This window comes from Dermacentor andersoni, chromosome 11 (assembly GCF_023375885.2).
Source record: "Dermacentor andersoni chromosome 11, qqDerAnde1_hic_scaffold, whole genome shotgun sequence".
NCBI classification, from domain to species: domain Eukaryota; kingdom Metazoa; phylum Arthropoda; class Arachnida; order Ixodida; family Ixodidae; genus Dermacentor; species Dermacentor andersoni.
This window is the reverse complement of record NC_092824.1, coordinates 14,029,818-14,041,393: the sequence shown is the minus strand read 5'-3', so window position 1 is coordinate 14,041,393 and position 11,576 is coordinate 14,029,818. Positions and strand designations below refer to the sequence as shown.

Genomic DNA, 11,576 nt, shown 5'->3' with positions numbered 1-11,576 from the left:
GCAGCTGATGCTCGCCATCTGTTGCAGCTGTGTCAAGAAATAAAACTCGCACGCGGAAAATGTCTTTGAGGCATGCGGATGCAGTCAGACTAGACTGAGTTAAGAACTTCGCCAGGAAACGGGACAAGAATGCGAGACACACGCAAACGGCATTTGTGCGTGCGTCTCATTATTTTGTCGCGTTACCGGGCGCTGTTTCAGATTTCAAAATCATGTACCAATTAGCTCAACAGTCAATTCTCGTGAAGACCAGACTGCAAGCGCTTAATTATCAACCAGAAGTTCCACAAGCCACTAAAGCTACATATTAATGTAAAAGGTCGGCACGCGTTTATTAATGCGTTTAGCATTCTTGGAATACTAACTAAGTTTGGTGTGCTACTAACTAACAGCTGTCGCATGGCACAACTGGGTCCACTGAGTATATACCCATTCTTGGTTATTGCACTCTAATAGGTGTATACCCGAACAGAGAATCAAGAGAGGTGCATTCAGTGGCAACCGGTGCGTGCTACCGAATACGTGGCTCAATCACAACTTGGGTAACGCACAGACAGACAAACAGACAGTCAGTCAGTCAGTCAGTCAGTCAAGAACTTCAGTGAGGTCCTGAGGAGTTTTAAGCCGTTAGAGATCCCATATACGGGGAGCTCCTCGGGCCGAAACCGTAGGCGACGCCCAATTTATTTGATCCTGAGTCTCTACTATTGAGACCCTCTAATGGGAGACAGTTGAAGCCGCTGGCCGCGCCCATGTAGAGGACAGAACGCCGTGACGCTCCGCCGTTTCCTAGGACTTCTGGATTGCCTGGGCTTGATTTTGCAGTACCGCGCTTCTGATGGCCTCCTCTCATTCGGCTTCGCTGGAGAAAAGGTCGTTAGGGAACGCGGGACATCGCGAGAGCATGTGGGCCATAGAGCAAAAGGTTTCACTGTAGTCGGGACAATCAGGGTCCACATCCGAGTATATCCTACTAAGGAAGCCCCGCGACGGGAAAGATGCCGTCTGAAAGATTCTAAGAATAGCTGACTGACCTCTACTGGGCTTTGGGTGAGGAATAGGATAAACTCTCTCACCAAGTTGGTAATGTTAAGTAATTTGATTAAATGTGAGAATTGGGTCGTTCTGCTCAGTCCCTTCCTGCCCCTCCGGAGCCTCCAGACAGTCGCGGCGCGTGAGTTTTCGCGCACAGTCGTAGGCCAGCTAGTTGAGGTTTGGGAAGCCCTCGAAAATGTTCCTCCCGAAGTGTGCGGGGAACCACGTGATTTAATGAGAACCGGGGCAAGCCCTCTTCTCTAGAATAGGGGCCGCCTCTCGAGCGAGCTTACCCGATTCGAAAGCTCTGATTGCGTCTCTCGAGTCGGTGTAAATGTAGGAACGCTCTGTGTCACACAAACCAGCGCAACCGCAATATTCTGTGCTATACTCGGGGTGGCTCCCTTGCCGAGGCGGGGGAGCGAAGCATCCCCCGCCCATCTATAACCGACAACGCGAGCATTCTTTTGTTCCCGTACAACGCCGCATCGATAAAGACTGCGGAGACTGTGTTTGTCATCTCTAACTTTCAAGATGTCTCCTGCCCGGACTTTACGCCTACCATTGTTACGCTGTGGATGTACGTTTCGCCGGAAGGGCCTCACCAGGTAGGTCGCCCTCGTTTCCCGTGTGAGTGTTATCCGCCGGTACTCCATTATCATGCAGTATTCTTTTTTTACTGAGTACGGGCATTCTTGGTCAATGTAAAAGATTTGATATGTACCAGACAAGCAGGGCGATAGCCAAGAAGCTAAGAAGTCGGCAAAAGAAGCAGGCGCGTGTGGACAAAGAATTAACGCTCTTGCTATTCTCCCCTTTATGCTATACCTCCCCCTACATAATGCTTGACTGGACCATTGTAATATATCAATAAAAAATTAATATACAAAGTAGAACAAAATTAGACTTGTGCGTGCATTGAGCGAATTTGGTTTTTACGTACTCTTGTCCTGCTTGAGCGCGCATTCGGCGAGAAGCGTTGAGCAGCCTAAAAGTCACGAAGCCGGCAACGACAATGCAAGAAGTCGACTTCAGATATGTGCGTAAAAGTACATTCCATTTGCGTCATTATCTACAAATATTTCTGTAAGTGGCATTTCGTTTAGCATAACATTTACATTTACCATTTGCTCAAACACAAATGAAAGTTTCGCTTAGCAACCATTCCCACATAAGCGTGGGATCTATGCAACTGGTTATGAAACCTAATTTAAGGTGTCTTAGACAATATGGTGTGTCACTACGTTTCTGAAACGTTAATCGCATTATCGTCGACAGCCATTGGAAACTGGCTTCGGCCAGAATTTTTTTCGGCTATAGTACGCCTCGTGAAAATCCGTGTGGTCAAAAGAGGAAAAAGCCTCGTTTGACAGCACCTCTTTAGATTCTTTGTCACGTAAGGTCAGGTCATAAAACATCCTTATCGTTACTAAATCGTCTTCTTCCGTGAAATTGCAGTCATCCAATACTATCCCACCACATGACCGCTTGCCGACCCTGAATGTCGGAGGAGAAACGAGACGCGGCATCACAAGCGGCCGCGCGCGATGTCCGCCAACAAAGAGGACGATCGGCGAGGCGCGAGCTCGAAAAAGGAACGTTGCCGCTTGCCGGACCACGACGACGCCCTGCTGCTGCGCTGGCCAGCCACCACTGCCAACAATAAAGGTGAACGGCCCGCATGTACCGGCCGCCTGCACCATCATCAACAACAGCCTGCCGGGTGGCCGTCGAGGGAGCAAAGCAGTGTTCAAACATCGCTGGAACCTGCGTACCGCACTGCCCGGCCGAATGGAGCCACTGCTTGACGATGTGAGTGCGGCATCTGCGAGAAATGCGTATGGTCATTCCGAAAAAAGGCACTTATTTTTGTTTAACTTGATCACATCACTCATACGGCTTACCGCGGTGTCAGTATGTCGTCTTAACGGCCGACCAATATGCCGCCTACTGCATCTACGTTTGGCATGCACCTGTTTGAAAGTCACACGAACAGGTGGTGCATGCGATGACGGCACTATAGAAGGCACCACCCCTAAAGAACAGTTTGCGCACATTTTGACTCATATTCACCATAGTGTGCTAGCTCGCCTGCGGTGCATGTAGCTTCGCAAGTGTTTGATATAAAAGAAAAAATATGTTGCTCTCACATGACAAATAACCGGAAGTTTGTACGCGGTAACCTTGAGGAAGCCTTTGATGTCCTTGTCGAACGCACTGCATGGGGAACCCATGGCATAAGAATATTTTATACCACTGGGGAGGCACTGACATTGTTCAGTTTAAGCCATCGACACGTAAAATTATTCCTCGAATGCATTTTCTTGTTTTCATTTTTGTGTGTCTGTGTTTTTTTTTCGTGTGGTTTTTCTTTGACTTGAGGACTGAAACCCCTTGCCCGATATAAATATGGTCACATGGCCCCGAGCTTCAAAATAAACTGTTGTGAGCTTGCGTCCAGTGTGTACCGCCGGTTCTTCATTTATCCACGTCCGTAAATCGTCATTGGACGGATGTACTGGTCCAGTGGATTACATAAACATTTCAATCCGAAGGGCAACGTGCACAGCACATTAAATGGTAAAGAAATGAAGCTGAATTTCTTTTATTTTTGCGTGTTGTAATGGGGGCATATTGTCAAAAGCTGTTTTATTAGCTGTATTATGAGCGCATGACCAAAGCCTTGTCATTGTGGCACTTCGCTTGTGCTTTTCTTGCAACGTTGTTCGGACGCAGAGCAAGAGCCGTGAGCAACAGGTGGCGCAACTGTCGCGTTTCTGCGAAGCTCTGTGGCTCAAGCACCAGATGACGGACGTCGAGGTCCAAGTCGAGGCTGAAGTGTTTCAGGCACACAAGCTCATCCTCACCTGTCACTCGCCCTACTTTCACAAGCTGCTCATCAATACGAAGCCCGAGATGCTCAAGGTGAGTGACGCGGTACACACACTACCGGTGTTCACTAGTGAAAGTTATTTTTTAGTTCATGTTAAGTGCTCAACCGCGAGTACTCAACCATCCAGTCTGGATTGCCTTCGTTTGCTTATTTCTCCATTTCACGTCTCTTACACCATGTGGTAATATCCGAAAGGGCAAATTCTAATCGCATCACTCACTAGTCACCTACAATGCAACTCGCTATGTATGCTGCAGTACTCGCCGTGGTTGCTAGTGGCTAAGGTGTTGGGCTGCGAAGCACGAGGTCGCCAGATCAAATCTCGGCCATGGTTGCCTCATTTCGATAGGGCTGAAATGCGAGAACAATCGTGTACTTAGATTTAGGTGCATGTTAAAGAACTCCAGGTGGTCTAAACTGCCGCAGTTCCCACCTATGGCGTGCCTCATAATCAAATCGGGGTTCTGGCAAGTATGCGTTTACTGCCAAGGCCTGGAGTGGGCGAACGCTGTCATGCCTTGGGTCCTTCAATTGAAGTCATTGCTGTATCACCAGGAGAGATAAAAAAAGAGACAAGTCAGCTTTTAGAATACGCGGACTATCCAGCGTAAAATTTCACGGACAATTATATGTTCTTATCTATTGCTTACAAAATTATTGAAGTAATTGTTTATATTTGAACCGTAACATTGTAGTAATCTTCCTCGTGTTAGCGCACTTACTCGTTTTACTGTGCTTTTGCGCTTCGAGCATTAGGAATGCCCGTTACTCTAAAATGTCTGTATGTTAATCTTGTCTCGCAAAGTATAGGATTATTACTTTTTTTACCGATGACTCTACAACCCGTAAATCAGTGCTGTTCAGTTAACCTTTGTCGCAGGACTGTATCCTAATATTTTTTTAATGTTGCGGCAGATTCTATAGCGAGATATTCTCTAGTGACAATTTCCCACTGACACGAGTAGTCTTGTACATTTTCCAACTCATTAATTAAATTTTGGGATATTATGTTTCGAAAGTACCTTTCGATATGAGGTGCCCCGTAATGTAGGACTCTGCATTAGTTTTTACAACTTGCAGTCATTTAATGGGCACCCATTTCACTGTACAGAGATGTTATTGCATCACTCCCCCCCCCCCCCCCTTGAAATGCGGCCCCCGCTGCCGGGTTTTGATCCCGCGACCTCGTGCATAGCAGCGCAACGCTATAGACACTGTAGCGCGTTTGTCAAGTCTGCCCAATGTGCGCATGCGCCGATACGTGCAAGTGATGGTGCAAGCAAGAACAATCGCACGCGGCTATCTTCGCCACATGTGTAGAACTTCAAGTACAATATGCCTGTTGTAATAAACCTTCTTTTGTTGGCTTCAACTCACGTCGATAGAGACACTAAGTCATGACAGCGCGTATTCTCGAATAAACACGAGTAGCAGCAATTACTAGTGAATGCACAGCAATACGTAAAAACAAGAATGCTTATTCTGTCAATCAGATTTTAAAGACCCACGACTTTGCTTGCCATGGGCACCGCATTCCTATGTGGAGGAATGTAAGAATGCTCGTGCACAACTTTTAGGTGCAGGTTCGAGAAGTTGAGGTGGTCAGAATTGTTCCGGAGTCGTCCATACGGCGTGCCTTGTAATCAGGTCGCGGTTTTGCAGGTAAAATACCGGATTTTTGTTAGCTGTGTTTGCGGCTGTCTTCAAGAATTGTGCGGGGGCTGTAATTCTCAATACAAGATGGCCAGTAATAAGGTAAATAGTGGACAGATTTCTGACAGTGTTGTTCTAATTTACCGTCACTGCAACGTGGCAAAGTAGACCCGGTATGTGGCAATTTGGAAGAAGATTAAGAAAAAATTTTCGTGGAATTAATTGTGCTCAAAACAGGGTGCGCTTCATATAGTATGCTTCAGGAACAGAAGTCCCGCTATCTTTCGACGGAGTTTATGTTCTTGGACGGAAGGCGTAAAAATTTGCGTGCACGCTGAAGAACCCCGTTGGTAAAAATTATTCCGGAGCCCCGCAACTATGGCATTTCTCATAATCAAATCGTGGCTTTGATGCACAAAAAAATCCACAAGGAGTAAAATATACGTGAGCACCGACCTCGGCGCTTGCCAATGATTTAGCTTCGCAAGCTTAACTGCCCTAAATATGCAGCGAATCAGCTCGCCATCTGCACGCGCTGCATGCGACCGTTCTCGCTAGCTCCGCTGCTCTCTCTCTGAACGACGGACCTTTGCTGGTGCTTCTCCGCCCTCCACTCATCCTGTCCTCCAGGCTGGTAGCACGAATTCAAAGTGCTACGTTCCGATGGAGTCGGATAACAGCCAGCAGACATTTGATAACCGATATTTGATATCTTTCATTGCAGTTTTTTAAACACAATATGAAAAGAATACTGTTAGCAGAACCATCTTTTCATTTGTCATAAATATATTTTCATATTTATTAAATTTTCTTTACATTAGTTCTGTTATTGTATCGTTAGGCTTCATATTTCTGTAAAACACTGTATTTTTCTTTGTTCGCAATATGCAGACGAGCCAAATTTTTGTTACAGATTACTAGATATTTCTGCTTATGATTATTTATTGTGATATTACTGTATAACGCTGTTTTTAATATATATCTGATTGTCTTCTATTTATTTGCACTTGTTCCCTACGAATTGTATTTCTTGACGCGTTTTTTTTTCTTTTGTTTTGTTTGTTTGTTCGCCCTCTACTTGCTGCTCTAATACTCTTATGCACCCACTAATGATAGGAGGTCCCCCTGGCAGTTTCTCACTCTGGGACCTCCTGATGCTGTATATAATATCTAAGCCCGTTTCTTGTACATGCAATAACAATAAACTTGAACTTGAACAATGAGAAGGGGTCCTGACGTGTCCGAAGGGGACTGGCGTATCAGACAAAACAAGAAAATAATAAACAAAGAAAGAATGACACAGCATATCCCTGATGGCAAACATGATTGAGTGATCGATTCACATGCCCAAATTGGTCGTGATGCTACGCTGTTATCGCGGTAGGTCTTTCTTTCTTTTATTTCGCGTTCTTGATTACAATGCATAAACATAGGCAGAACTTATTGACCCAGAGCCAAAAGCTAGTAGGGGGTCTAGAGTAAAATATGTAAGTACAAGCAATAAATTTTTCAAAGGGAACCAACAATGATAAATCCATTTTTTCTGAGAAGGAAAATAAAAGCGAGAAATAAAACGTGAACGCTGAGTAGTATAGGGTAATACATAAGAGGAAAAAATGCATGATAATACAGTTCGCATAACCTGCAACACGGTGCTACATACACTGAATCTGAAATATAATAGAAGGCTAATTCACGATAAAAGTAATTTATGCATACCAATGACACAGTGGAGAAAAAATATTTCGAGACATGGAAGAAAATAATCTAGAACAAGAAAATTGAGTGTTTAGGTATAACCATTTTTCTGGAGCAGATATTTCACTCCAAACATTGTTAGTCGGCGGAAGATTGAAATGATGAATTGTTGCGCGTCCGGTTAGGGGGGAATGAAAACAAACATATTTACATATCAGAGGGGTTATTTTGTTCAATGTCGCCACTGACGCTAACGGCAGATTTTTGTTGTCGTCAGATCACAAAAAGCAAAATGTCTATTTCATGAAGAAATTGCGCACTGTGTTGATCATATCTAGTATTAGTTATTATTCTGAGTGCTCGCTTCTGTAGTCTCCGTATGGGCTCACGGTAGGTTTTAAACGTCCATCCCCATGAATCGACGCAAACGGACAGGTGCGAATGAAAAAAAAAGCAATATAAAGAACTCGGAGAATATTACTATGAAATTCATTGTTAGCCATTAGCAGCATATTGCACTAAGACTCTAATTTAGCACATACTGGCATATGATTTTGCCACCTTAGGTTGCTGTCGCAAATTACACTCGAATAATTGAAATCTGACGTCCGCTCAAGCAGGCAGTTGCTTATTAGGCGAAAATATTCATTATATTACCATTGCAACGGGAGTAAGAAATGCCGTATTTAGTTTTCTTTACGTTAATTAATAATTTGTTCACTGAAAGCCACTAAGAAATGTTTTTTTGTTTTGTTTTGGGTTAGTCTTATGTTCCAGCTCACATAAGTTGTTAGCAGTAACTTGTCAGCGTGCCGTCAGCGTACATTAGCATCTCCGCGCAGTTCGGCAGATCATTCGCGTATAGGAAAAACAATAAGAGCCCGAGAACGGATCCCTTCGTGCACCCCTGTCTTTATGCTTAGTAGGGAAAATGAAGTTGAAGGTGGCGTTCACTTTTGTAACTAGAAAATAAGCGGGAATTTTCACTGTGGAAATGGCAATGTAATGGCCTCCTTAGCAAGATCCCGTGGCCTACGGTATCGAAAGCGTTTCTTAGGTAACAAAAACACGCACAACTGAAGCAGGATATTGTGTTCTGCCATGTAAATTTTGTGTGCTTATGTTGGCACAGCTGTTAAAATGCGAGTGATGTTACGTGGATCCACGTTGCTTAGAGCAAATTGCGTGGTATTTTTATGGGCAGATGCGTACACGTTGTGCAAGAATGTTTCCAAAAAATATTATGCTCAAAACATATATGGGTCTTTAACTTGAGGGTTCTGGGTGATCACCGTCTTTATATATCGGCACGACCTTCGCTTTTTTTAAACAAGACGGATACTTTCGTGTAGGTAATGAAGGGTCAAATGCATGGCAGAAGACGTGGTTCAGGATGTTCTATATTATCGTTCAGTAGCCACGCTGTAACCCCACCTAACCCTATATCTTTACTAGCGCTCATATTAGCAACAGATATTGAATTTTCTCTGATATTCGATAAACACGTATTCGATAAACAACGTGAAAAAGAAAGTACATTGCTTTCTGTCAGAACTGCGCTGCTGATGCTGGACCAATTTTAGTGTAATATCGATAAAATTAACGTTGTATGCATCGTTAGTATCACGTAACACGCTTTGCAAAGGTTGATTACCAACTGCTTTCTTTATAATCTGCGGAGTTCTTTTACCTGGAGCTTGCTCAATAAGACGGGAATAATATTCCGTCTTTCGCGCCGTCATGAGAGATATGGTCTTTTGTCTCAAAATTTTAATCTTGCCTAAATAGTAGTTATTATATTGATGCTGCTTCCATTTGTGGCACCATAAATAGTTTTGCTTCAGCAATGCAAGGATCTCGTTTGTCATGCAGGAACTGAAAGGAGTCTGGTATGAACGTACACAGGTTTGAACGGCTATTATCGATGGCACAGGAAATAAATTTTATGACTTTCTGAAATTCAATATTCACGTCATTATCACCCAGATTATACAAGTCAGTGACAAAAATGTTATTCCACATTAAGTTGTAATCTACTTTTCTGACATTTGTCAAATACGTTGCACTCTTTTTGCTTACTTCATTAATGCAAACAAAAAGAGGAAGATTATCTTATATTGAGTTATCGTAAACGCCAGTATTCATTTTTGATTCTGCGTTGTCAATATATGGTTAATTGTTTTGCCGACGTGTTCGTGAACCTTATTGGAATGTTTATGAAAGTGTGAAAATTTAATGAATTAGGTAGTCCATATGACTAGTGTTGTGTGTGCCAGTTTTCACGTCTCCAACGATTACCACCGGGTTGTTGTATTTTCTCGAAACATTAAAGAATATTTGTTCAATTTTATTTTATGATGCTCGAATCCTGATCCCAAGGACGCGGATTCGATCTCGACCTCTGGAGTTACATTTTGATGGAGGTAATAAGCAAGAGGCCCATGTACCGTACGATGTCATTGCATGTTACATAATCCCTGGTGGTCGTCACTTATCCGGAGCCCTCCACTGCGCCGACCCTCATAGACTGAGTCACTTCGGGACGTAAATAGCACAAAAAAAACAACGAGGATACACTGCTTGGTTCCTCAGGGTCACAAAATCTTCTCGGTGAATTGGCGCAGCATAAAGCATCGCGGACTGGAAAGAAAGGTGTCCACGCTCCAACCAGTTGCCCCTTTGAACGAAGCCGCCACTGACAGGTTACACAACTCTTGCAAGTCAAACACGTTCTTCGATGCCACTTAAATATTCATCAGTGAAATAAGGGCTCGACTTATCAGTAGAGGAGTTGCACGAGTCACAAATGATGACAACCGGTTTAATTTCAGTGTGAACAATTATATCGTGTTCCGACGCTTTAGCGTCAAGTTGCTCCACACGAATACAACAGTTTTGCCAGTCTTCCCGGCTTATAGACACCATTGCTTCCGGTAGGAGCGTTTCCCCTTCAGCCAAAGTGAAATCTTTATTACGACTTGCAACGTATAGCCCTTCTACTGCCTCCAAGCAATTTCAATGGGACTGAACTCGCCTTGATATTGTGGGTTACGAAGCACTTCGTGGCCATGGGTAGCCGCCCAGGTATCGAGGTGGTACAGAACGCAGAGTGCTTTAACATTGTGTGAAAGTTGCAGCAGTTCAGCCCTCACCAGGTGCTGTGACCACGGAACACTTTCCTAGCGAGCCAAAGCTGAATATCAGCTTTATGTGGGGACTTGGTAGCTTCTTTTTCAAGAGACACACTCTGATATCGAGCATTAATTTCTCCATGACAACAACGCTGTTGGTCAAAATGTTTGGTAAAAGCTTGTCCATGAACCACTTCTCAAAGCACTTGCCATCGATCTCAGAGTGATAGTCAGCATTGTTTTCCTTTTTTGCTTGGAAGTAGTCAGCAGCTTCTTGGACGAAACCTATTGCACGGTTTCCAGCGTATACAAGGATCAAATGGGCCCTTTGCCCGAAGGCGCAGCTAATCCCGTCGTTAGACCTTTCAGCAAGGCGTCCGAGATTACTTCACAATCTTGTACTGCTAGACGTATTCCTGTGTGTGCTCCGCGTCGACCCAAGTTTCATCTAAGTAGATGATGCATCTGTACAAAGCGAAACAAACGAGTACTCGAGTTATTGCACGGAAGTAAACATGCCCACTGCAACAATACGAGTCTGAGCATGATCACCATTGAAGATACCGTGCAGGAGAATATCAGAGAAAAGGAGGTACAAATATGCTTTATATGATTCACCTCCATTTTTTTGATGACGCTGACCGCTCTCTCAAAAATACGCTGACTCTGTCTCTGACCGCTCTGAGAGAATCAAGGAAAAAAATTATCTCCGCTTTACTGCTCCCTTGTGATGTCTTAAATTTCGCACGCAAGTGGGATTTGACAGTCAATTTCGATTCATTGTAAGTTTGGTTGGAATAGTTGCGTGATTCAGTAATAATTTCATAATTATTGAAAATGTCCATCATTTTCGGTGACTGCGAGCAATTGCCAACGTTCGCAGCAGCGGCGGGGTGACTCGCAGCCACCGGAGGAACGAGTGCTGTTCAGTAGATGTTCGTTCATCCTTTTAGTGACGACGAGATGTCGCTACCCCTAGCCACAGTACGACATTTTCGGCAGTTTTGTTCTTTTAGCTGGTCGCATGACACGGTGGGGAGTTAGCGATTATTTCTGACCGATCCAGGCAAGTTCCCCATTCCACCCTATCACAAAGCACAAGCTTTGCCTTTAAGAGTCGAACGCGATACCATTGAAAGATCCCTAACTGCTTGTCACGCTTCCCG

The 11,576-nt window shown here is 44.1% G+C and overlaps 1 protein-coding gene across 1 annotated transcript in view; it reads left to right on the top strand.

Moving 5' to 3' along the window:
* Positions 1–2,409: 2,409 nt before the first annotated feature.
* The window catches only part of LOC140214186 (kelch repeat and BTB domain-containing protein 8-like), a 50,560-nt gene continuing 41,393 nt past the window's right edge, over positions 2,410–11,576 (top strand). The window contains exons 1-2 of the mRNA XM_072285544.1: positions 2,410–2,847; positions 3,772–3,960. Of these exons, the coding sequence (XP_072141645.1) occupies positions 2,827–2,847; positions 3,772–3,960 (210 nt within the window). The 5' untranslated portion in view covers positions 2,410–2,826. The remainder of the gene's footprint in view (positions 2,848–3,771; positions 3,961–11,576) is intronic.